Source organism: Rhamphochromis sp. 'chilingali', assembly GCF_963969265.1.
Source record: "Rhamphochromis sp. 'chilingali' genome assembly, chromosome: 19".
Lineage (NCBI taxonomy): Eukaryota > Metazoa > Chordata > Actinopteri > Cichliformes > Cichlidae > Rhamphochromis > Rhamphochromis sp. 'chilingali'.
In genome coordinates, this window is record NC_137946.1 from 32,010,315 (window position 1) to 32,037,337 (window position 27,023).

General features: G+C 43.6%; 1 protein-coding gene across 2 annotated transcripts in view; it reads left to right on the forward strand.

Annotated features, from left to right (window-relative positions):
- LOC308387239 (rho GTPase-activating protein 7) overlaps positions 1-22,497 on the forward strand; it is a 39,716-nt gene extending 17,219 nt beyond the window's left edge. Inside the window, exons 8-17 of one of the 2 annotated variants that reach the window (XM_080867172.1) lie at positions 619-929; positions 2,546-2,722; positions 6,742-6,901; positions 7,410-7,608; positions 7,746-7,959; positions 11,222-11,336; positions 11,422-11,652; positions 11,775-12,004; positions 12,822-12,995; positions 21,324-22,497. In XM_080867172.1, coding sequence (XP_080723298.1) covers positions 619-929; positions 2,546-2,722; positions 6,742-6,901; positions 7,410-7,608; positions 7,746-7,959; positions 11,222-11,336; positions 11,422-11,652; positions 11,775-12,004; positions 12,822-12,995; positions 21,324-21,432 — 1,920 coding nt within the window. In that variant the 3' untranslated portion in view covers positions 21,433-22,497. The remainder of the gene's footprint in view (positions 1-618; positions 930-2,545; positions 2,723-6,741; positions 6,902-7,409; positions 7,609-7,745; positions 7,960-11,221; positions 11,337-11,421; positions 11,653-11,774; positions 12,005-12,821; positions 12,996-21,323) is intronic. The other variant, XM_080867173.1, reaches the window with a different exon arrangement.
- Positions 22,498-27,023: the final 4,526 nt, after the last annotated feature.

A 27,023-nucleotide genomic window follows, 5' to 3' on the forward strand; every position in this document is an offset into this window, starting at 1 on the left:
CTTACAAAAAGGAGAGAGATAGAGAAGTCATACAGCAGAATAATGTTTGCATGATATTTTCATTATTTGTGATTTTTGCAGATCCCACAGTGTGCCTTCAAAGCTCCAACAATGATGCTGCAGAAGATGCATTTAACTGAGTCTCGTATCAGCTGTAATCCAGCAATCTCTGCTATTAAAGCTGCTGTAAAATGCTTAAAACATGTGCAAACCTCTTTGCAACCTGACTCCAGCCCAGTTAAATCTACATCTGCTGTTAGTGATGCCTGACCTGTTATAAATGAGGGTCTCCATGTCGCTTTCCCTTCTTTATACTTCCTGTTTGTGATGGGTGGAGAAGGTGTAAACAATGTACTTTTTGCTGTAGTCACCCCAACCAAACTGATTTAAAAGAATAAAGCACTCTGCTTGGTTCCAGCCAGGTGTTCTTTCCATTACTGTACCTTTTGTCTCTTGCTTCAGTTCCTTTGTACATTTTTTATGCATCTGAGGGCCCCACAGTAAACAGGAATATGTGGGCCAAACATTAATTGCCATCTGGGCTCCTTCTTGTTGTTCACCTACTAAACAGAACACCAGTTAACTAAGTTATTCTTCTGACCTCGTTATCTCTCTCAGGTGAGCCGAGTGCTGGCAGGTGAGGACGTTTTCTCAGCTCTGGACAGCGTTTTGGAGAAAATCAGTGATCTCCAGCAACTGGTGTCCTCCTGGTCTGAAAACCTGTCTGAAGATGACAGTCAAAGAACCTCCTCCTCTTCCTGCTCTCAGGACTCACCTGCTCACGGCTCCTCTGCTGCCTCCCCCTGCCCCTCCTCGCCCCGCCATATCAACCTGGAGGTGCAGCTTTCAGAGGAGGAGGAGGAGGAGGCTGAGAACTGTGAGAAGGTTACCTTGGAGTCGAACGCCGTATTACGACGGAGAAAGAGCAGGTGAGTGTAACGTGATTCAACATTTCACAAGCTATATAACTCAAAGTGTTTCACAGGTGTTGGTAAAAACTGATCAGGGTCGTTTAAAAAAAGACAAATTCAGGCTGTACAGACATTACTGGATGCTTGGAGAAGCCCTGGACACAGTGAGTGTAAGCCAAGTGTTAATAATGACAGTTATGGGGATTTACTCCCTCAGGCATCGACCAAAGTAAGAGTGAATTTAATGTCAGGCACTAAAGATAAAAGCAGCAACCTCATGCTGCATATTTGTTTTCAGATATAGCGCAATAAAAAGTTATGAAGCCTTTCAGGTAATGCAAAGTAAGCCATACTATTAGTGTATTTGCTCACGGGCACTGCTTCTTTCTCCTGTACCCGTAACAATGTGGGTGTGTGCACTGTTGCTGCAAACTAGTGTGTTTTTTACACCACTAAAATATCCCATTACTGGATACACCTGTCAGCCTATTCAGCTTTTTCCTATTTTCTGTCATATATATCTGGTTCCACGGGTGGATGTTCACATTAAGCACAGCCAAATTTTAAGGTTTCATAATGGTAATGAACTTTGAAGAGCTGAAGTAACGACCTCATTTTTTTCTGGATAATTTCTTTCTGACATCAAAGCTCAAAAAAAGATTTCTCGCCAGGTCTAAGCGAAAATTTGGAGTTATCTCAAAATTGTGGGATATTTCAAGATTGTGCGTTATTTTGTGTCACTTACTTAAAAGTAGGTGAAACCTTTCATAGAACAAACTGAAAGTTTCAAGTCAATAAACCAAAATTTCTGAATGAGAGGCGGGAAACCTAAAACACAAACACGTGATTTCTTCCTTAGGGGATACACTCCTTTGACTTAGTGCCATACTCAGGAGTTCGGTGCTGTACATTTTGATTGTGACTTTGCCTTACAATCAAGTGCATTTATTCAAGTGATTTATAGAATTAACCTCCAGTCATTTATTTTTGGACATATATGCAGTTGATTATGATTTTGCGGCTGTTTTGTTTTCTATACATAGATAATAATCTAGAAAATCGGTCTGTGCTTCCCACCCGACCCTTGGAGTATTGATAGCTGTAATATTTTTGATGAAGCCTTGGTATTATATATTTCCAGAGTTAAAGGCCCAAATCTGATGCTTTTTAAAAAGAAAAAAATGTAAATAGGACTGTAGTAGCAAATAGTTTGGACCCAGAAGGAATCAGAACTAGAAGATGGGCCTGTAATATAAATATAGGTTAAAATAAGACTTTTATTATGTTCTAGCTGTTTTGAGCCTGACCCTTGTAAGTTTACCCAGAAAGCTCTTTTTTATTTTTTTCTCCTGAGAATGATCAGAAAACAGAGCAAACATCCAGGGTATTATGCTTGTTTAGGTTTGTCTACATCAAAGAAAATATGTCTAGTTTTCCCTTGGATTAGGCGTAAAACTGATTTGGCTGAAGTTTCTAACAGAGCTTGTGTTTTTCAACCACCCTATGTACTGTGAGGGCTTCTTCATGGCTTCATCAAATATTCATAAGTTATTCAGAAAAAAGGCAGCTGATTCTGAGGAGGTCCTTCAACTGTGCTGCTTCACGCCATAATACGGTTATTCCGGTGTCTCCAGCAGGGTGAGCCAACAGCTCCTCTGGTCCAGCGAGCAGAGCCTGCCCTCCCTGCCCTCCAGTCCAGGCGTGGAGAACCAGTCCGCCTCCCAGTTCCTCCTGCTCCAGAAGCTGTCACTTCTCAAACTCACCGCTCTGATGGACAAGTACTCCCCGTCCAGCAAGCAGGGCTGGAACTGGTAAGAAGTGTGAAAGGATGGAGCTTAGTGGGTGATTTCATGCATGAAAATAAAAGTTAAGTTCAGCAGAGGTCGAGAAGGTGAGAAAAGTCCACAGATGTGAGGAGAAACTTTTTCAAGGAAACAACTGTGGGAAGGAGGACAGGTGGGCGGGTGCAGGGTAAATATTTCAGGCAGCCTATTTAGAAAAGTCATTCATAATTCATTGCTCAGGTGCAACCTTGCCTCATCTGAAAAAAACAAAAACAGAACAACAACACACTTCAAGAGGAATAAGCTCCCCCCCAAAAAAAAAAAAAACACAGGGAGGACTGCCAGTGGCTCACCTTGAGTCTGTTTTCCTGTGAAATTAAAGGAAAGTGTGATCTGTAGTTGTTTCTAGTTGGCATTCATGCACAGTGGCTTATTTTGAGCTGTATTGTGTCCTTTTAAAGGGTCAACACATTTACATTGTTTATACTGCTGCGCCAAATGAATTGGAAAATGACTACAAATAGGAGTACAGATAAAGATTCAACATTGCTAAATTACTAATTCAACATTTAGCTTAGAATTTTATTGGGTTAATTTAACAGTAGGTATATGACCCTGTTTAAGAAAGATTCTGTTTAAAATGAGACAAATCAGCAGTCTTAATTTACTTGTGTAGCATCTTTCATGAAGGTACGTGTAGCTCTGTGTGCTCCACTGATAGCTTGTAAGACAGAGCAAAATGTAATTGTAGTAATAAAACAATAAAAACTAAATGGATAAATAAAATACAAACATTTTAACCATGTAAGACCCAACCCATCAAAAAATAGCCAGAAAATTCAGATTTTGGGGGGGACTGGCATGTGTAATAACCCTATATCATGTTGTTTATGATATATTTTAATGATATTTATTATATAGTTTTTATATCACATTTGATATATTGGGAGTTTTTTTTTGGCCATAACATTATTTTAAAAAACCCACGAAGTGAACGTAATAATGCACCTCTGGGTAAAAGAGGCTAAGTTGCGCTTATGTACCGTACACGTGAAACACCTGCTATTTAGTGCTAACGTATTTGCTTTTATTGTGAAGTTGTTAAGTCACAGGGGATTGACTCGCTTTTGGAGGTAACCTCAAGTGGCGACTACAGGAACTGTTTTCAGTGTTAATGCTAAGCTGAGCTACCTATCCGGTCTTTAAGTGATGGTGTGATGAATCCTGCTTCGGGGCTCACTCTACTCTTTGTTTATTAAGGCTGTTGTGTTTTTAACATGTTTTAATGCTTTGTAGCTTGTTCTGTTTAATCCCAACAAGCACCTAAAAACAGTCAGTGATCACTGTCGGCCTCTCTCGGTTTTATTACCGTTAATCATTTTAAAGCTCAGTTTTTAAAACCTTACGATGTAACTACAGCCCAACAGCAGTATATGAATGACTAACCTCGTATTGTGGATTGATTATGTCAGTTGCTCTCCCGACTAAAGTTTGGTGCGTTTACAGCATCCTGCCATGCGATTGCATTTGTCCCTAACCTTTGGGAACCCTCACGCTAACTTTTATCAGGTGGAAAAAAAGTTAGCGTTCATCCTCCAGCTTCACTGTGTTTATATTATGCTAACATAGCTGTGTCGCTAGCGGTCACGTAGCACATCATTATATACCAGCTAGCCCAACTTCAGTAACCCTACAAACGTCACTGCTGTTTAGTTTTCTGTCTTCATTTATGTTGGAAGTGATAGCAGAGCTGTACGTCTTAATTCGTTTCGGAAATCTCTCCGTCAGAACATGCTATATTATATTCAGATGAAAACTAGCGAGCTAACTTCCTGCTAACTTTTAACTCTATTAAATTTCATAAATTCGGCTTTCATGGATGCCTGGCTGTTGAACTTAATTGTTACACCTGGTAAAGCAACAACGCTGATCATTTTATTAAAGATGAAAGGATTTAGACCGTTTTTAACTCTCAGTGATCGTATGACTTCGGGACCTGCAGCAGAATTTGGGCCCAGGTTGCAGCTACATATTTATCAGAAAGCCCTAAATGTGGTATTGATCTTATTTCAGTTTTCAGTAGAAAGTGAATAAAGTTCATCCAAGTATATCAAACTAGTCATTTTATTGTAGAAGAACTTAGCTCAGTTTTTTTGTGTAATCAGTTTGAATCTTCCTGAGGTGGTAGGAGTGTATGTCGTGTTTTCAATGTTGCTATCGGAGCTTAACATGCAAGTTCTGAGGACAGGGTAAACACAAACGGATACCTGTCTGTTTATTAGGAGTGTTAAAGTCAAGCTTTACTTATGCTTTAAATGTAGGGCTTCACTTATTACTGACACACATGGCTGTAATGAGATCAGCGTTTCGCCTCCTACACTGTTTTTGGAGTGAACCCACGTTCAGAACTGAGACTAATTAATTTTTCATTTGAATAAAACATTCAAACATTCTGCTTGTTTACGTTGCTGAGCACTTAGGTTTTCATTATTATTAATATTATTATTATTGTTGTTGTTGTTGTTGTTGTTGTTGTTATTATGTGCTCTCTGTGAGCATGTGACCTGCTTGTTTTACGCTTTGGTAGAAAACCAATTTGTTTTTGGTCGTGGCTGTTATGCTCAATGAGATAAGGCTGGATGTGGGAATAGAAAACCCTCCTGAAATTACTCCTGGTAGATATTCCTCTTTAATTTTCAGGATCAGACGTGTGTTTGAAGGGAATAACAGGGAAAAATTCCTTTGTGGAAGCAGGTTGGGGAAGAAAGCTTCCTACGCTCCAATTTGGCATTTCAAACTGCTCCGCTGGGTTAAAAGTCTAATAAACGGCATGGAAGGGAAGGAGGAAAGCATTGCACAGACGACCTCTACGACATTACAGAAGAAAACATTAAGTTAACATTTGTGAAGCAAATTCTGAAGTCTAAATGACTTATTCTCACTCACATTGTGTGAAAATAATGTTCCTCTTTTAGCCGAACCAAATAAAGACGATGCTGTTGTTGGGACTGCGTTGGGATATGTTTCACCCCATCCATAAAGACCCAAACAGGTTTTGGTAGCAGGCTGTAAACAGGTCTGTTTCTGCTGTAAGTTTGGATATTTAAATACGGGACTCTTTGGGGATTTACCCACTTTTGGAGCCGGCTACAAGGAGATGGGCGCTCGTATGAACACATATGAAAGAGGTGTCAGTCTTACCTTCAGCCTTAATAACAAAGAGTTAATAAGTGTAGCTCTGTGTGCTCCGTCACTTCAGCACAGTTGGGAGAAATGCTCCAGCAATAGAAGAAAAACACCTCCAGGCTTCAACAGTTTGATCAAGTCTCCTCATTTCATTGATTTAATCACTGATGCCAAAGCGAGCTCTTGATGATTAAAAATACGGCAATTAACTGCTGATTGGGGCGCCTGATACTCGGAGGCACTTTGCTCAAAATAGCCGGTTTGTTTCCGAGAGAAGCTGCAAGGAAAAATGAAGGAACGGGAAAGGGAGTGGAAAAACTCTAAGACATTTGTCCTTTTAGAGGAAGCTTCAGAGACGAGACACGGTTTTATAACTTTTAGAGATAATGAGCCAAGTAAAAGAGAAGAGGTTTAATTTATATTAAAAGACTGCAGTTTTATTCTGAGTGCACTCAGCACTACAATTCCCAGCTAAAAGGTAATCATTCAGTCATTACAAGGATGCTGGTACCAGTTCAGAAACACAGGGAAACTTTTACAGTCCTTTCAAAAGTTCAGATCTCTTTGATCAACGTCCACGGTTTCTGAATGTTTTTCCTGCAGCGCTGCTTTGAATGGCACACACATTTTAGCAACCACCAGAGACTTATGCAATCAAAAACTGTTTATTTGGCTCTCCCTTCAAAAGGAAACACTTCCAAACTGCCTTTTTCCCCCCAAACACTCGACTGGTTGAGATTACACATTCTTGAAATGCCTGCAAAATGATTTCAGAGTATACATTCATTTCCATAACTTGTCTGCGATTTTTATATATTATATATTTCACGGTCTAACAGCGGCCTCTCTCTCGCCTGCAGGACTGTTCCCAAACCCCCGAGGAAGACCAGGCCGATGGAGGTGAAAGGCCGACGAGTGTTTGGGGTTCCTTTACTCCTCAGTGCCCAGCAGACAGGAGAACCCATCCCCCCCTGCATCCTCCGAGCTCTGGTCTACCTGAGGACCAATTGTTTGGACCAGGTAAACCAACAAAAACCTGCAGGGATTGAAGAAGCTGTGTTTAACAAGCTGTGTCAAAAATGCAGAGTGCCGTGTTATTCAGTGGCCATTTGTGTTTTATTGAAGTTGAAGAGACAATATTTTTATTAAGTTTCACGGCCACATGTGCTTTTGGTGATACTGGGAAACAGTTTTAGTGAAACTGGCTTTTAAAAATCAAAATATAACCCTTAAAGTGGCCTTGTAATGGAACTGGGTGTAGACTGTGATGAAGGCTGACTAGTTCCATAAAATAAACGTTAAGAATCACAAAGCATCGTGATTTGATTCAATTTCATCAAATTTAGTTTGATGAAATAAAAGTTTTTAGTACTTTAACTGTTTGTTGTTTACTACTTTTAACCCCAGTTGAATATTTCTTGAAAGTTAAGAGGAATTGAAAGCGTTAAGAAAAAGCGTCTGCTGCAATCATGCACAATAGTGTAAAATATGACAATAAGAACGTTTAATGTCTTTTACTTCCCCTCAGGTGGGCCTCTTCCGGAAGTCGGGGTTGAAGTCTCGCATCCAGTACCTCCGTGAGCTGGTGGAGTCTGACCCAGACGGAGTTTCATTCGAGGGCCAGTCCGCCTTCGACGTGGCCGACATGCTGAAGCAGTTCTTCAGAGACCTGCCCGAGCCAATTTTCACCAGCAAACTCTGCGAGTCCTTCCTCCACATTTACCAATGTGAGCAGATAACACTCAGTTCTGATTGATTGTCATGAGGGATCAATGGTTTGCTTTCCTAACATGCATCTTTAATAAGAGACAGTTTAAGGACTTTAATCTTGCCATAAAAGCATCTCGTCCCCTTCTTCATGCAGATTTTCCAAAGGATCAGCAGCTGGTCGCGGCTCAGGCGGCCATTTTGCTGCTTCCGGATGAGAACAGGGAAGCGTTGCGGACGCTGCTCTACTTCCTCAGTGATGTTGTGGCTTGCGTGGATGAGAACCAGATGACTCCCACAAACCTCGCCGTCTGCCTGGCGCCGTCTCTGTTCCACCTCAACACCCTGAAGAGGGACGCTAATGCAGCTAGGTGAGCCGAGGCCAAGAAAACGGTCTTAAAATGTGTTTCTGGGGCATCAGCAGGCATCGGTTACCTCATCGCGTCTTCTAAGCGTCTTTTAAAAATTGACATCAGACGTTTCTCTAACTGTGAGGAGTCACACAATCTCAATATGGAAAGAGACGGAGGGCGTGAGGCGTCTGACCCACATTGTCAGAGTTATGTAAGTTTTAACAGCAGTTACATAAAGAGCTGGAGGTGTGGAGTCCACTCTGCCTGTATCTGTGTGTGTGTGTTGCTTTGGTTTTGGCCTAAAATGAAAGCAGATGAAGATCAGAAGAGCTGGGAGATTTCTCTGAGAGCTGTTCCTCTGCTAAGCAGCTTGTTTTGCAGCTTTTAGCCCATTTACTGCAAATCGTTTATTTGATATCTTGCCTGGAGTAGATTTTCTGACACGTCTCATCCTGTGTGTCCTTAAACATAAAACCGAGCGTCGTTTCCTCCTGCTCAGAAGTCCGTGAGGTGACGACGTCAATGCTGTTGTGGTCAAATTAGATAAAACTAAAGTAGCCTCGAAATCTTACAGTTTTTTAAATGATTGAATCGTTTTGGTAGCTTTGCAGTCTCTGTAGGTACCAGTTTAACCCCTAATAACCAACAGTTAACTTTATGTGTGCCTGTTTATCTGACAGTGGGCAGGTTGCTCATTGAGGCGCTTTTTCTTCCTCATTTTTCCGAAGCTCTCTGCTCTCACAGATCTCATGACTTCTGGATCTGATCCATCTTTTTCATATGTCTCTTCTCTGTTAGCGAGAACCCGTCGGCAGAGTGTACACTTATTACATAAGCTCCACAGATTTTCATCTGACCTCAGCTTCACGCAGTCAGATGAATAAGTAGATTTTCTGCCGCTCATCTGTTTCATATTCAGAATGTGGTTTAGAAAACAGGAAAACTAGATGATATTCAACAGTATTAGAGTTCATTTTTTAAGGAAAGATCCAATGTAATTGTATGGAAGGCTCATGACTTGGCTTGTGCCGCTTTTGAATTCTCGTGTTCGGTATTAGAGAGAAAATGTATTTCTGTCATTTTTTTATGCAAACGTTCAGCAGTGATTTGTTGGCTGTAGTTAAGAATAGAATAGAATAGAATAGAATAGAATTCAACTTTATTGTCATTGCACATGCACAGGTACAGGGCAACGAAATGCAGTTTGCATCCATCCAGAAGTGCTTTAGTGATATAGATATATTACAATATATATTAGCAATAATATAGATATGTGAGTATATTACAGAAATGGGTCTATTATGGTATGTTATAATGTACACGGTATGAAGTATGTTGTGAATATTCTATAACTATAAGTATGTACAGGCTGTAGTGAGTACAAGCTATGTACAGGATATGAACAGGATATAAATATGAAAAACTATACAGAATATGAAATAAATAACTTTACAGAATCTGGGATATACAGCTATACAGAAATGGGAACTATGCAAGTTGTAAACAGTTGTAGGATTAAAGATTATCGAATGTACAGAATGATTATTTACACAGAGCTATACAGTAGTGCAGTTAAGATAAGTGAGGGTGTAGATAGTTTCTACAGAGGCTATATAAAGTGCTAGTGGTTGTGAGTGGTGGTTCAGTCCATGTTATTATTGTGTTTGAGGGTACAGTTGTCCATTGTGGGTGTGTGTATGTTCAGTCCATGAGTTTAACGTGGGTCAGATGTCAGGAGGCAGAGGCTCGGAAAGTCGCTTTTTAGGAAAACAAGTCACTAAGTTGGCAACACTGCATCCTGATCAAGCCTCTCTTTTGAACCACGTTAGCTCCTGTTAGTTTTGTTAAACCAGGATTAGGTTGGACGAGCTGTTGGTTTGTACCTTCAGGAAGTCAAACAGTGAAGCTGCATGTTGCATCTTTGACCGGCTGTTTCTTTGTTGTTGTGTTTTTTAATAAACTGAGAGGCGATACTGATGTAAACATGACGGAAACATTTGCATGTTCACGGTTTCTTCCATAAAAATGGAGGAAACTCTGGGAACAGCTGACACCTACAACAACTGTCAGTCCTGTCTTGCTGTGTAAGTTGTATCTCTCTTTTCTTTTCTAACTTTCTCTCAGCCTTTTTTACATAAGCCACTTTGAATTGCCGTCTTGTTGAAAGGCGCTACACAAATAAGCGTCCTTCGTTTTTTGTCTGTCAGCCTTCCTTTCTCTCTCCACCCTCGCTCCGCTCATTCTCTCCTCATATATCTCCTCCTCTGCCTCCTCTTTCGTCTCTCATTCGTGTAATCACCCTTCTTTCAGCTTTTCCTCTCTCTGCCTTCTTCCTCCCTCCCTGCCTTTCCTTTTCATCTCCACCTCTTTCCACTTTGCCTCTTTTCCTCCCTTCAGGCTGACGGGACGGATGATGGAAGTGACACAATCAGCACTTTGTGCCTCCCGTTCTCCCTCGAGCTAAAGTCCCGGCCCGTCAGAAATCGTGTCACACTTTGTGCTGGGAACAATAACTCGGGGTGGGGGGAGACTGCCGCTCCCACAGATCTATGAAATCTCATCTGGTGTTTCTGCTCTGACAGAACTCACCACTCCCACAGAGTTATACTCTCTTTAATGCATCTGACCAGCTGGGCTTGCTGGAAGTACCGTGTAATTTCTCAGTTAAAAAGAAAAAAAGAAGCTCATCTCTCATCCGCCACAAACTAAAACAACTTGAACTTTCTGTGAATACATCCAGTCAGCCTCAGTCGGTTCAGTGCAAGGGTTTTCCAGAAAACATGACCTTCTGAAGGTGGTAATTCCTGATATATGCACAAAGCCTGAAGCGCTGTGACACTGACACGTCCCCAAAACAAAAAGCATAGAGCTGCAGGGTTCCTGTGGCTTCTTACAAAAATCCATTCAATTAATTTGATAATAACATTCATAATGTTTTTGCCCCCAAACAAAAACTTACTTGACTGAAATCTACAAATCTTCCTGCCAGTTTGACCATATTCCTACATAAAAGAAACCCAAATGAATAAAACTGTTTTTAAACCTGATGACTGTAATCTGACAGAGGCATGAAGTTTAAAACAAGAAGCTTTGACGGCATGATGCTGGGTGGAGGATCAGAGTGAGGGAACCATTATGGAAGGATTATTCCCGCTGAAAAAACAGTTGGGAAGGAAAACCAACTTTGTTCTCGGTGACCAACCCCGAGTACTTAAAGTACTCCTCTAATAGGAGATGATAACAGGATGTTGAACTTGCTCCTGTGGTGTCGTTGCTGTAGGTCCGGTCACAGGAAGTACAGCCTCGGCCGCCCGGATCAGCGAGACCTGAGCGAGAACCTGGCCGCCACCCAGGGCCTGGCTAACATGATCACCGAGGTCCAGAGACTGTTCCAGGTACCACCAACCCGATGCAAAGGACGTTTCTAAGCATGAAAATACATTTTTGAGAGATTAAAAGATCTAAATCATCTTTCTGCAGCTTCCAGAGTTTTGGCCCGGCCAGAGTCTAACCGCCAGTGATGACGTCTTCACTGAGGAGTCCAGAGGAGGCCTGGTTACCTCGAGTCAAAGCGGCGGTGAGGAGGACTTGGAGGAGAGAAGGCGCAAACTGCAGCTGAGCACCCAGCAACTCCTGAAGGAGGCCAGGGAGAAGAGCCGAGGCTGGGAGAGCCACCCGGCTCCAGATCACGTGGAGCTGGCCTACAAGAAGGTGAATGTGGGGGGGCGGGGGAGGAGGAAGTGACATCACCACGCGGTTTCTGTGTCGCACTATGAAGGCTCGAAATTAACCTTAAGGCCTGCCTCTAATTTATCATCTCTGCTCATCTTCAGATGGACGATGGCTGCCCGCTGTGGATGTGGCGAGGCTCTGTGGAGGTGGACGCCGCACAGGGGGAGCTGCTCCACCGGCTGCTGAGGGAGCAGCAGCTGTGGGAGGAAGGCCTTCATCAGGCCGCCGTCATCCAGACCTTGTCCAAGGACGCAGACGTCTACCGCTACCTCCTTCAGGGCCAAGGCCACGGCCTGGGCTCGCAGCCCCTACAGGAGCACCTGCTAATCAGGTAATGAGCCACAGCGAGCCCACGAGCGCTCGCCTCGACCTGCTGAGCTGTACGGAGCGGGGAGGACGGGGGAGTTGAAGCTGAAAGTACCCTCAAAGTGTCACTTTGAGTTACACTGAAACAAAGCATGCCTTTTGTGTGCGTGAGGTTTGAATGGGGGGGTTGATGAAATTTTAATCCGAGCCTGAAGTCAGATGAGACGTGACAGTATCTGTGTTTACAGTTGGCCCGCGTCGCTGGTGCACCTTCAGACTCGCCTGCCGCTGTGAGCGCTGTGAGCATGAACTCAGAGTTACCCTGACTAAGAACTAAAAATCACCACTTCTGCATAATGCATCCAAACGAGGTCTTTTACTTTCACCAAATCCCTCACGGACACCCAACCAGAACATTAGTGTGGTCGTGAGGACCCGTGGGCTTCGAATGAAAACGTCAATCTTTAAAAAATAAATAGTTTCATTTGTTTGAAGGAGGAAAAACACTGAAAGCAGCTGGTCGGGGTCTATTTGAACCACCTTTGGTGTAACGCTTAATAAGTTCCCCAGCTGATGGCTTACACTGAAGCACATTTGCATTTATTTACAAGACTTTCAACACATATTCAACAGAAATGAAATAAAAATGATATTTAGCACAAAGAAGGGTGATTGTAGTTTGGTTGCAGGATTTGTCTGACTGAGTCCTTTTGCTTTAGAGGCTGCTTAGTTTAGATGTCAACGGCAAGACAAGCATCACTCAGACAGCGGCAGATTATCCCACACAGTAAAAATAATGTTGTGGGAGCAGAACTTTGTAACATGAATCGCTCCCTCCTCAGGATCTGGCAGGCAGACCCGTCCTCCGGCCTGACGTACCTCTCCTCTGTGTCTACCGAACTCCCCGAGGTGCTGGCGGAGGGGATCAGGGTCCACACCCACATTTGCCTCTACCTGCTGGAGCCCACAGGAATCAGGAAGACCCGACTGACACACCTCTGTCGCACAGATACAAGGTGAGGAGACGTTTTAAACTGATCTGAGCCGCAAGTAGAAAGCATTTAAATTTGTTTACAGTAAAGTGGCCAAAAGGTCCTTTAAGTTTAAAGGCTGAAAGGTGAATTGTGCAGCAACTACACAGAGGCCGAGAGGGTTTAAGGCCGTGAGAAGCCTATTAAAAGAAATATCTAGAGAGCGCGCTTAGTCCATGTTATCTCTCTTAATTGAGCCCGTTCTGTGTTTTTGACCTCTGCCAGCACCCATCTGCAGCTCCTCCCTGTAGGTGAGCAGATGAGAAAAAGGAGGAGGAGGAGCAGGTCTCCTCCTCATGATTCATGCCCTTTGAAACTAAGTTGCTGCAGATTTTCTGCTGCTTACGTGATCAGGCTGACTCTCGGCGGAGCCCTGCAGCTCCATTTGTCTATGCTGATTAAATGAAACTAACCCTCCGTGCCACAGAAAGCAGGTGGCGGTGGCGCTCTCGTATCCCTGACATTGAACTACACGGGAAGGCGCTGTAGGCAGCGACACTGATTCAGTGTGTGGGAGGCACATTTCTGCCAAAATGTAAGCTCTCAGGTTTGATCTGGTCGAGCTAGTTCATATTTCTTTTATTGATCCTTCACAAACGAACCAATGGTGATCTATCCTGTACCTGACGAGACATTATAAATGATTGTAATTACTATAATAAATCCTCAGGGAACCACGAACAGCTCCACAAGATTCCATAGATGGAAAAAAAGAACTGGGCCACACCTTTTAATCTTTGAATTTGGATGTTTTAAGGGCTCAAAATCTCATCTGGCATTAACATCATCACAGAAACTGCACCAGGAGCTTCGTTGCGTGGGCTTCCATGGGCGTAATGTGCACGTGGTACAGTTCTTTTGTCCATATAAAGTCTCGATAACTACTGTGGCACTGCTCTGGGAATAAAATAAGACACAAAATTAGGTACAATAACTCCCCTGGGAACCATGAACATCTCAAAAATGTAATGGTGACTCATCCTTCCTCCTGCAGTGGATTCAAAAATTACAAAAACATAGAGCTGGGCGATATGAGATGTTTTCATATCACGATATGTTTTTTTCATTTCAGGCGATAACGATATCTATCACGATATAAGCCAAATAACTATATTTGTAAGATTTAAATGTGCCGTTGCTCACAAGTAAAATGTGAAATAATCAGCAGTTTGTTTTTATTTAAATATTTATTTCCCATAATAAGTTCAACAGGGTAGATGTACTTAAGGAACATGAGACTTTTTCAGATAAATAAAGGCAAATATTACAAACTACACAAAAGGCAGCCGCTAAAGCGTTTAAGTTTCAAAATAGAACAAACGAAACAGACTAAATTGTCAATTCCACTTAGAAACAAAATATTAATTCTAAAAATAAATCTTAGTTTGTTTTACAGAAGAACAGACAAAACTGACTAACTTTTGTCAATATCAAATAAACTGAGAACTAAAAGGAAATTCTCAATCTCTCCTTGTTGTATAGCTGAGCTTTTCAAACAGTTTTAACAGTTACTTTAGTCTGACAAAAGCCGAATGACGAATTAGCGCTTCCAGTCAGAGACTGAGGCTACGTCCACACGTACACGGGTATTTTTGAAAACGGAGATTTTCCGTTTTCGTTTTAAAAAATAATCCCGTCCACACATAAAGGCAGAAATGAAGGAAAACGCTGCTATGAACATGCCAAAGCAGCAGGTGGCGCTAGATTCCTAACCGTGCAGAAATGTTGGCCAATCAGAAGTCTAGAAGCCTTGGTGGGAAAAAGTAAACAAAGCTGGGGCATAGAAGCAGAACCGAGTCGTATGTGTGGACGGACAGTAACTGTGTGTATATGTAAGCATTTAAACACTGCAGAGAGTAGAATTAACAGTATTGTAGAAATTCATTTCACCGAAACAATAACGTGGCGCACAGTGTGACGCATGCACCAGTTTATTGTATTTCCAGACTTGCTTTCGGCACAATTTACAGTGCACGCTACTCTGTTTTTTGTCAGACTTGAAATAGCCGAAATACCTTCACACTACGGAACTTCTATGGCTCTTCCGTTCGACAATCTCTCCGGCGTTGGAACCATCATCTGTTTTCTCTTCGGTCACGCTCGGTTGATTTTTCTAGTCGGCACACTCATTTCCTCCATTACCCGCTGGCTCCATTACCCGCTGGCTGCTTCCCAAACAAACACACGTGCGGCTTGGCACTTGTGCTGTACGTAACAAGTCACGCGACATGACGCTGCGGCTGTGATTGGTTCGGCTCTGCGCTACTTAATTTGGATTGGCTGACCTTTTTTTTTTTTTTTTTTTTTAAGAGGACAAGAGCGGTGAGGTCTATCGCGATAGCTTAATTTCTCTATCGAGTAAAAGTTATATCGCGATACATATCGTTATCGTTCCATCGCCCAGCTCTACAAAAACACCAATAGTTTTTATTTTATTGCATTAAACAGCCGCAACCCACTTGCTCCGGTGTCCTAAATGTGACGACAGAAGTGATGTCTCAGCTGCTTACAATAGGTATCCTTGAATATTGCTCCATCCTTGAGGACGGACTGCCGTGTAGATTTGTTCCTGGTTCTCAGAGGAGTGACCACACTGACGTTGGTGTCATGGACTCATTTCTGCATGTAGTATTGGCGCGGCAGCTACGACAGCAGTGTCGAGCAGAATCCATAATGCCAACGTGATTATGATCATTCTTTCGGAAACATCTCTGCACATGTTTCATAGCAGTCCATAAGTGAGAATAGGGTACATCCCCTGGGAACCATGAACAGCTCTACAAAATAAGTAACACAAACCTACAGGTGGAAAACCTGCACCACTGCTCCCAGAAAACCGTTATACACCAAAGCTTCTGCACAAAGCTCAGGATGTATCCTCTGGAACCAGAAACATGTCTATAGAACTGCATCCAGTTTTTGATGAAGACCAGACCAATCAATGCTGTCCATAGAGACACAAGCATCACAAATAAAATTTCAAAGATGCAATTTGTCAGGATTTTCTACCGTTTCACTTTTGATTTCCTAATTTTCCCTGAATGTCGCCGTGTGAGAAAATGAACTCCAGTCAAAGAGTGAAAATGGTGATTTGCTACATGAGACGAGGGCAGAGCAGCAAAGACGGGTTTGATCTCTCACTGTGTGATTATCTCAGCAGGCGTTTCAGTCGGCCCATTACGACTGAAGTGAAAAGAAGCGCACAATCACACACTCGCGTCTGCTTCTGATGAGTACGTGCTGAATAAAGAGCCGCCTGTGAAACTGAAACTGTTATCCAGAGCGACGTAGAGCGCATACAGAAGCGAAATCAGCTTCATTTCCAGGCAAACATCGGCCCGCTCGCGCTCCTGTTACGCAAGAGTGATCACGTAAGAAAGAAGTGAAAACGCCCAGAGGGATGAGTGCCTTCACTCTTCCCGTTGTCCAACTTCCTCTCGCCTTTAATTTCCTCTCATCTAAACATCTGTGATGCGCCAGCCTGTCTCGGGCTTATTTGCTGTGGCATTAATTTTAAGTGCTTGTTAGCTTTGAAGGCAAGACAATAGATCCACTGCATCAAGGTCAGCAGGGCTTTTTACAGTACAGGGCTGTGAAGGAGATCCTATCGCCTCCAGAGGAAATTAAACACGTTACAGCCTCAACGAGGAGGGAGGGAGCGGGGAAAGCAACGTGGATTTTCAGGCTGAAGCTCAGAATCAGAATCAGAATACTTTATTGATCCCTGGGGGAAATTATTTTTTGTTACAGTGCTCCATTTTAAACCAACATTAAGACAAGACAGACAATACGCTAACTAAGAATAGTACAATATATACATATATATACATACATACATACATACATAAGTCACTTATAAATAAATATTTGGAAAAGAAACATGTGTAGCTGTAGCAGCAAACAGTGTGTTAAGTGGATGCGTTGTACAGGGAGATGGCCACAGGCAGGAATGATTTCCTGTGTCGTTCAGTGGTGCTTTTCGGTAATCTCAGTCTCTCACTGAACGAGCTCCTGTGACTGACCAACATGTCATGGAGTGGGTGGGAGGTGTTATCCAACATTGTCTTTATCTTGGACAGCATCCGCCTCTCCGACACCACCTTGAGGGAGTCCAGCTCCATCCCCACAACATTGCTGGCCTTACGGATCAGTTTATTAAGTCTGTTGGCATCTGCGACCCTCAGCCTGCTCCCCCAGCATGCAACAGCATAGAGGATCGCACTGGCCACAACAGACTCATAGAAAATCCTCAGCATTTTCTGGCAGATGTTGAAGGACCTCAGTCGCCTCAAAAAATAGAGACGACTCTGGCCCTTCCTGTAAAGTGCTGTGGTGTTTTTAGCCCAGTCCAGTTTATTGTCAATGTGTACTCCAAGGTATTTATAGTCCTCCACAATGTCAACACTGACCCCCTGGATTGAAACAGGGGTCAAGTGTTTCCTGGTCTTCCTGAAGTCCACGATCAGTTCCTTGGTCTTTGCCACGTTGAGCTGCAGATGATTCTGCTCACACCACGTGACAAAGGAGTCGACCACAGCCCGGTACTCTGTCTCATCATCCCTGCTGATGCATCCAACCACCGCAGAGTCATCAGAAAACTTCTGAAGATGGCAGGTCTCTGTGCAGTGGCTGAAGTCTGTGGTGTAGAGGGTGAAGAGGAAGGGGGAGAGGACAGTCCCCTGTGGTGCCCCTGTGTTGCTAATCACCTTGTCAGACACACACTGTGGGAGACGTACATATTGTGGTCTTCCTGTCAGGTAATCAACAATCCAGGACACCAGAGAAGCATCCACCTGCATCGCTGCTAACTTATCAACCAGGAGGGTCGGCCTGATGGTGTTGAAAGCACTGGAAAAGTCAAAAAACATGACCCTCACAGTGCTCGCCGGCTGGTCCAGATGGGTGTAGACACGATTGAGCAGGTAGATGATGGCGTCCTCTGTTCCGAGACGAGGCTGATAAGCGAACTGAAGGGGATCCAGATGTGGTCTTACTATGGGTCGCAGCTGGTCCAGGATGAGCCTTTCCAGGGTCTTCATGATGTGGGAGGTCAGTGCCACGGGCCTGTAATCCTGGGGGCCACTGGGACGAGGCGTCTTTGGTACAGGGACGAGGCATGATGTCTTCCACATCACCGGGACCCTCTGCAGACTCAGACTCAGCATAAACAGTTTATGAAAGACTCCACACAGCTGGGGGGCACAGGCCTTGAGGACAAGGGGACTCACTCCGTCTGGTCCAGCAGACTTGCCTGAGTGAAGTCTCCTCATTTGCATCTCAACCTGGTATTGAGTGAAGGTGATGGGTGGGGGAGGGGTGTCAGGAATCTCACAGGAGGCAACATGTGAAGAGAGAGGCTGGCACAGTGGTGTGGCTCTGGATTCCAGGCTGACTGCAGGTGAGGTTGTGGGGGTGGGAGCAGACACTGTGGTGTCGAATCTATTGAAAAACAGATTCAACTCGTTGGCTCTATTCTCACCTCCCTCAGCTCCCCTGCTGTTGGTTGGCCTGAATCCAGTGATGGTCTTCATGCCCCTCCACACCTCTCTCATGCTGTTCTGCTGGAGTTTCCACTCCAGCTTCCTCCTGTAATTGTCCTTAGCCTCTCTGATCTTGTCCTTTAGTAACACCTGGATCTTCCTCACCTCCTCTTTGTTGCCCCCTCTGAAAGCCCTCTTCTTGTTGTTGAGGAGGGCTTTGATGTCCTTAGTCACCCACGGCTTGTTATTTGGGTAACAATGAACAGTCTGAGCTGGAACAATGGAGTCGGTGCAGAAAGTTATGTAGCCTGTGATACACTCAGTAAGCCCATTGATGTCCTCGGCGTGAGGCTCACAGAGTGTTTCCCAGTCGGTCACCTCGAAACAGCCCTGTAGTTCCGCTATTGCCTCCTCTGACCACCTCCTAACAGTCCTGGTGGTCACAGGTTCCCTCCTCACAATTGGCACATAGCGGGGGGTGAGGTGAATCAGGTTATGATCTGACCTACCAAGTGGGGGGAGGGAGGAGGAGCTGTATGCATCCTTGACGTTAGCATACAGTAAGTCTAAAGTTTTCTCTCCCCTGGTGGGACAGTCCACATATTGTTTGAATGTTGGTAGTGTATTGTCCAGTGATACATGGTTGAAGTCACCCGAGATCACAATAAAGGCACTCGGGTGCTGAGTCTGTAGCCGAGCTATGGCAGAGTGGATAGTGTCACATGCAGCTGTGGGGTTAGCAGAGGGGGGAACATAAACAGCCACCAAGATGACGTGAGAGAATTCCCTGGGTAAATAATACGGCCTGAGTCCAACAGCACACAGTTCAGTGTCCGGGCAACAAATCCTTTCTTTGATTGTTATGTTGGCAGGGTTACACCACCGGTTGTTAACTAAAACAGCAAGCCCACCTCCTTTACGCTTACCGCTAACGATGCTGTCCCTGTCCGCCCGAACAGTGTGGAAGCCTTCCACGGAAGCATTCTCATCGGGAATGACCTGGTGCAGCCATGATTCGGTGAAACACATCAGGCTACACTCTCGGTATTCCCTCTGACTCCGTACCAGTGCTGAGAGCTCGTCGATTTTACTTGCCAACGATCGCACATTTCCCATCACGATAGACGGCAGACACGGTTTATACCTCCTCCTCGCTTCGAGCCTCCGCTGTCTCACCGTCACCTTTTTTCTTCTCTTCTGTCCTTGACCTCTGCATCCCCGATGTGTTTTCCTCCAAATTTCAGCTGGTACTTCTGCGGGCACTTCTGCGGGCCTGGCCAGCGAGCCGGCCGGCATCAGGGCGATCAGCTGATCTCTGGAGTAAACAGTCCGTGCGTGTAGGAGATGTGCCGCGGTCCCGTTCCATGATAAAAGTAACAGTTCCACGGCCACCAGAAGAACAAAAACTCTCTCAATCCACATGATTGAGTAAGAGATTTCTATCGGAGGAAAATACAAGTCAGAAAAAAAAAGAATACGTAAGAAAAAAAGAGCTAAACTAAGAGAAAAGCAGGAGCGACTGTAACAGGCTGCACGCTGGTTGGCGCAACAGATGCTCTGTTACCTGTTCTTAACTCAGGTTTAGATGATGAGCCTGCATAGAAGAACTTATAAACAAGAACTGCAGAAATGTATTTAAGGGACTTCATACCTCAGTCAAAATCTCTGAATACCTTCTTTGTCGTCTCATCCAAAGCTCTCAGACATAAGGACAGACTTGAGTTTTTGATGTGCCTGCCATGCTTCCTGCACTGACCCCTGACTAAAAAAAACAAACCAAGACCATAAAACATTTGACCAACATTCGAAACAGTCTTGGTGCTCATTTGAGTCCAAACTTTAACAAATCCAGCAATGAAATACGTCCGTTAACAGTCTAAAAAACAGAAGGGGGCAGTACTTCCTCTGTGCTCTGGCTAAAACTGCAGCCCCCTGGTGGCCCACGCAGGTACTGCAGGTGTGCCCCGATAAGTCATTTGCAAAATATAGCTTTAAAAAAAAGTCGTTAGATATTAAAACATAATCCTCTGGATAAAGCGATAGAAAATGCCCAAACCGATCCCAGGATCCAGTCGTTTGGGGTTTCAAAATCAAAAAGGATTTTTTGAGTCCTGCAGGCCACCATCTCTCAGCTTTTAATAAACGTGATGAAATTGTGAAACTGAAACTACGTTTTTTTAAGTATGGCATTAGTACTTATTGTTAAGGCCGTTACACACCCGACATGTGAAGTCCGTGCCCATTTCTTTTGTGTTAAAATGATTTTTTGGTCTATTTAATTGGATTAATTTTGTTTTTCTGATTTTTATTTATTTATTTATTTATTTTTGCAGCGAGCTCAGTGTGTCCACACGTCACACGACAAGTTTGAGCTGTAAAATCCACGTTCCACGTTTGTTCCTAATGCGCTCGGTGTGTATCAACCTTTATTCCACATTTTTGAAGCTATTTTTGATCCTGATGTGAATCCTGATCTAAAGCCATTGATGGAGACTTGAGTTCAAAATCAGAGGATTGAACCAGCAGGCCAGTGTAAGTCCTGAACGACAGGTGTCGCCACTCAGGCGAAACCTCATCAGAGCTGATTTAGGAGCATGTTTTTCGAGTGTCATCTTTTCAAACTGCTGCTGCGTCTCCCTGAAATCCGACGCAATCGTAAACTTTTTGGTCCTGCTGTGGCGGCAAAACGCAGGAGGTTACAAAAATGAACAGCAGCAGACATGATGTCACTTGTGTTGTCGTGCGGAGACATTTGTGTGCCTGTAACGGTGTAATAGTTCCCCTGTCCCACCTTTTTCCCGCTGACACACCTCCTCTGTGTTTTATCTTCCAGGGGTCGGTCGCAGGAGTGGCACAGCAAGGTGAGCGGACTCCGCCTGGCCTCCGGTCTGCTGGCCATCAAAGACTCCTTCAGAGCCGAGTACAAAGAAACAAAGATATGAGCCCATGCAGAGAAAGTCAGGCTCATCTGGAGCGCTCGTCCTCCTCCTCCTACTCTTCTTCACGTCTGGCTGAACTGCAAACCGAGCAGAATGCAGGACGAAACGGGGCGGACCGCACCGTCGCTGTCCTGCGTCTTTCTGGAAGTTTGAAAACTCTGCCGTTGGAGTTTTCTCTATATGTTTGCTTTTTACTGTGGGTGACCTTGCGGATTGCCAGCAGCACCTCTGCACTCCCTGCTGTGCCTGTTACGCTTCACACTCAAGTTCACACACAGACACACAAAAATGCAAAGCGTGGCGAGCTTTGACAAAGGACGTTTTGATGGGAGGGTGAAAAAGCTGAGGCTGGTTTGACTTTGAGGAAAAAAAGGAGCAAGTGTGACTTCTGCAATAATGGCATCACCGGCAGGAAGAGAAGGAGGCAGGGGAAGCTGCCGGGACAAAGTCAGGAAGCGAGGACAGAAAACATCAGGAAGCAGACTTTCGGCCACCAGAGAGCGGCTGCTGTATCAAACCTGTGACCGAGAACAAAGAAAAGGAACGACGTGCGGCCGTCCTGAACGCCTTAAAAGGACATCGAAAGCTGTGAAGTCGGCTCGACGGTTCTAGAGACGGTCCGGCTAAACCAATCGGGAAAAATCTGAGGAGAGACGAGCAAATCGTCTTTCTCGAGCTTGGCGGGGACTGCAGGGCGGTGATGCCTGTAATAAAGGGGACTTTCTAATGCCTACACACACTTTTTGCCATCACCGGAACTTCTGAATTCGCTCCTGTGACGGTTCGCAGACGAGCGATATCTACCTCTACACGGGACGACGCCGCGGTGGTGAAAACTCGGAGGCCGAACTCCAGGATTTTTTTTTTAACTTTGTATTTATTCTTGTACAGATCTTCGAGTGTTGCTTTTAAAGCCTGCTTGACCTGAATACTGCATGAAAAAGTCATTAAATTCTATATCAGATTATTTAACTTTAAAGTACATCTGAATACAAATGTTCTATCCAGATATGTTATTTAATTCCTGGCTTTGTGTGTGAAACATATCCGTGCCAAACACCTAATTAAAATGTTTATTTCTCCTCAAACCTGCTTCCTGTTGTTATTTCTCCCCCTCTCTCTCCTCTGTGACTCGTCTGAGTGCCAAACAGATTACCGACTGTAATTTTGCGGGAAGGCGGGGGAAACAGCAGGCAGCGTGAAGATGAGGTGCCACACTGCGCCACTGAAGCACAAGAGATTAATAAGTATGGCAGTGCGATCCAAAAAAACCTTCCAACCCTCACCTCTCCCTCCTCCTCATAAACATGCAATGTATTATGCAAATCGTGTCTAATTTGCATATGGCTAATTTGCATATCTTATTGGTTCATCTCTCAGATCACATGGTTAAACTGCTGATAAACGCGATAAGACGGAAACGTGAAGTAAAAATACTTATCGGGGCAAAGACGTCGTGCCCCGGTCCAAACAGGCTTGTAAGAAAGAGACAATGAGAGAAAACAGAAGTCCCTGCAGGCGGTTTCATTTCCACACAAGTCTGTTCTTCCATATGGTGCTAAAGCATCACGAGCTGAACTTTGGATGAACTCAGGTCAAAGGTTCAAGAAGCCGGCCAAGACTAGAAATCACAAAATAACGTGTACCAGTCCGGGGGTCGTTTGGTACCAGGCCGCGAGAGTTGAGGCTCGGGTATGAAATGTATGGTTTTATCGTTATTTTTATTTTATCGTTAACTTGGTTTCCCTGGGTCTTTTCCCATGTGTTATGAATAAATGTTATTTTTTTGGTACTGGCGCTGGTCTTATTTTGCTGTATTCATCCACGACACCTTAAAGGCCGGTCCATGAAAATATTGTTGGACATAAACCGGTCCATGGCCCGGTTGGGGACCGCATAATCCAAATGTACTCATTGTTAATACTATGCTTTTACTTGGGTAATACTTTGGTTACTATATATAACTTATTAATCCTTTCATTTTCTGTTACTATGTAATTACTGAGCCGTAATACAAGTGGGTTTTTTTTTTTATACCTCAAGAGGTGGTGGAGACCAAAACTGGAGTTAAAAGATTAAAAGATTACTGGACTTACATTCCTGAGACAAACGCAGACACGGGTCCAGTGGGATGATAACTTCGCCAGAATGGACTCAAGCTGACACGTGCTCTGTAAAGACAGACTGCAGTCATGCACAGTGGTAGCCAAAATACATGCAATTTAAATATAACCAGAAACACAAGTAAAACTTTATCTTTGAAGGTAAAGAACAGAGTTTAAGTTTTGAAAAGTTTCTTATGAAACGAGGATTTGAGAAGGACGTCAACACTGGGAAACGAAGAAGAGACGGTTGAATAAAGAGGGAATCTGTCACAACAAGAAAATAAAACATGAAAAATAAAATAAAACATGAAATTACATTTTTTGCATTGATGTAATGCTTCAGTATGCACGACCCTCTCAGCTGAAATCGTTTTAAAGCTAAAATCTACATGTTATTCATTAATTTTCAAATGTAAAAATTCACCAAAAAAGCTGAAAAAATAGTAAAGCTGTTGATTTAACAAGTTAAATTACAGTAATTTACTCACAGTCCTGCAAAGTTGAACATTTATGCTTTCCTTAACATTTTCCAAAACTGACTGCAGTCTTTGCCGGCCCTTTCTGGGCCCGGAGCCTCATGTTTGACACCCCTGGTTTAGACAATTCAAACTACTCAATCGCACTTCTCTAGAACCTCACTTTTCAAAGTCATGCTGAAAATGATAAAGAAAATTGGAGTTGAATCTGCCGACACAAACAAACAGATTGCATCTTTGTGGCTGTATGTACAGACCTGCTTTTTACCTGCACTTCTCAGGTGAGCCCCCATCCCGAACCTGAGCACGTTGTTCAGCAGCTTTGATCTCCACAGACGTCGTCACCAACTGCCAGGCCCTGAAACCACCCAGTCCTTCTAACCCAGCGCGAGACATAAAGGAGAGGGAATAAACTTCAGCTGAAAGGACTGAGTGATGATAATCGTCTCTCCCACTGAGGCAGGAGGGTTATTGCTTCTGCAGGTGTTACTGAGGTGGCGGTGGCATGGCAAGCGGTCTCCTCCCGGGGCGACTGTCAAAACACCTTTAACGCCGTCCTTCAGCAGCAGCAGCGTGGCAGCACCCAAAAGAATAAAAGAATAAACTAAAACAGAGGCTCTGCGGAAGCCTGATGAATGTTTCATGAAGGAATTATTGCCTGAGAAGGTACTGAGATAAAGTCCCGGGACGTATGGAACGATAAGAGACAACTAGAAAGGAAAGGGACTTTATATTTTTCATAAGCTTCAAAGATGGGTCACAGGAAGACATCTTCAGAAGTCTTCTAACAACTATTGTATGGCTTGTGGCCATTCTTGGAGACATACAATTTTTATATCTACCGCAGTGCACATCTGTCTGGGGGGTAAAGGCAGACTCAACAATTACAAGCTCGCGGGCTGCCTCGAGGAAGTGTGTGATGTATAATTAAGTTCGTCAAATGGGTTTGTTTGCCTCACACTTTGAGTTTCTGAGAAACAAAGGCCACTTTCTCACACGAGTCATGGAAAGTGAAGACTAATTGTTATCTGAAATGCAGCGCGAATCAAATGTGACTTTCCATACATCAGGGTCAGGGACGCAGGGTGGGCGACGCAGAGGAAAGCAATTAGAGTCGAAATACATGCAAAACAAAAAAGCTTTAAGTCAATCTGTGGACTTTATGTGTGATTAACCTGTTACGCAAACCTTTAAAGGAACGAGTTCGGTGTCTGAAGAAGAGACACGGTGAAAACTGGAAATACAGCAGAGGTGAAAGCTCGAGTCAGTCAGCCACAGCTCGCTGTCGTTGCCTTTACGCGTCCAGAAATGATGCTACAACTGCTGATAGCAAAGCCCTTTGTGCATTTTTATTTTGTGTGGATATTGTTCACCCTCATTGGGGCTCTCAGATTACTAGCTAACATTACAAACTAAATAGCTAACCGAATACACTGCACTAAAAACCTGTGTATGATTGTTTGGTATATTGCCTGTACAGTTGCCCATAATTCTAATGAAAAGCACCAACTTGTCTGCAAACACTTGCCAACTACCAGCAAAGACGTGGTAAAACTTGAAAAAGTACAATGCAAACTGGACCGGAGAAGGTGCACCTTCAAAAGTAAAATTTTTGCCTCAGCATGTTTCAAAAGGAGCAACTTTTTGAAGGGTACTATTGCTTGAATAGTTGCTGGCAACTGTGGACGACTGCTGTAATCACGAGGGGGGATTTGCTAACCTGTCACACGTGTTCTCCTGCAGGAGGTTGCCAGATGGTCGCGGACCAGTGCAACTGAGGCCTTATTCACTTGTCCAAGCCAGACAAATCAACGTTGCTAGCAGTCACATGTCTGCAAAGGCAGTTACATGTTCGTGTCACATTTTAAACACAGACTTAGAAGTAGCATGTCCCACTTTTATATTGTCTATGATTCAACATCAGCAGACTAATAGCTTAAGGTTGGATTTGAGCTGAAAAACCAAACAATCCTTCTGCTTCTTGTTTTTTAGAGCTAATATTAGCTAATGCGGGCCTGCTAATACAAAATGCTAGCTCTGCTAAGTCCTATTTAGCATCATTAAATTATTCAAACGAGGTCTAGTAACTTCACCGTCCATTTTCATAGTACTTGATGTTTAATAACCATATTAGATGAACTCATTAACCATCAGTAAACAACATAATTACAAAATATGCATAGCTAACATTTGCTTTTTAGAGTAATGAAATCTCATAGCAGATTTTTATTTATGTAGCCAAATTAAAGCTAGCTAGCTAAGTCAACTTTACAGCTGACTTTGACTTAGCAGACCTTAATGTTGGCATACATAACATGAGATGCAGAAGTATATTGTCAGTTTTGTGTGCTGAATACCTAAACACTGTTTCATAGATATTAGCTTACACACAAACACAAGTAATAATATTATCACTGCAAATAGCAATCACAGATTTTTCAAGGCTTTTTTAGTTCATATTTTGTATCTCCGTCTTTTCTGGGTGAGGAAAAAAAATCATGTTAATCAGGGTTTACAAAACGCTGGGTACGCTGATGAGCCAGGTGTAAATTACCATGTGATCTCTCTGTGCAATGACATCCAATCAATGGGCCTTTCCAGCTGCACTTTCGGAAATTAAACCCAATGAGCAAAAGTGGCACCCATCCATCTCTGTGCTACACTTCCCAACGTAGAATCCCACAGATTGGCCGTCATTATCCAGACAGATCACGTGTTAACAGCATGAAGTGGAAACAGGCTCTTAATGAGCAGCAGCACATGTAATCTACCTCTGCTTGAAAAACAGCCAGTTTATCCTATGACATCCAAGATCGTAATCAAAATGCTTTTACTCACACACCAATGAACCGATTTCAGAGCTTTACCCTCTGAAGCACCGCTGTGTACACATTTTTTTTCCAGAATAGCTCCCAACCACGGAGTTTATATCCGACCAAACCAGGAAGCCGATATGTCTCAACTGAAGTTTACAGAACCAGCTTTAAAATGACTGACAGCAGACTGGGTGATA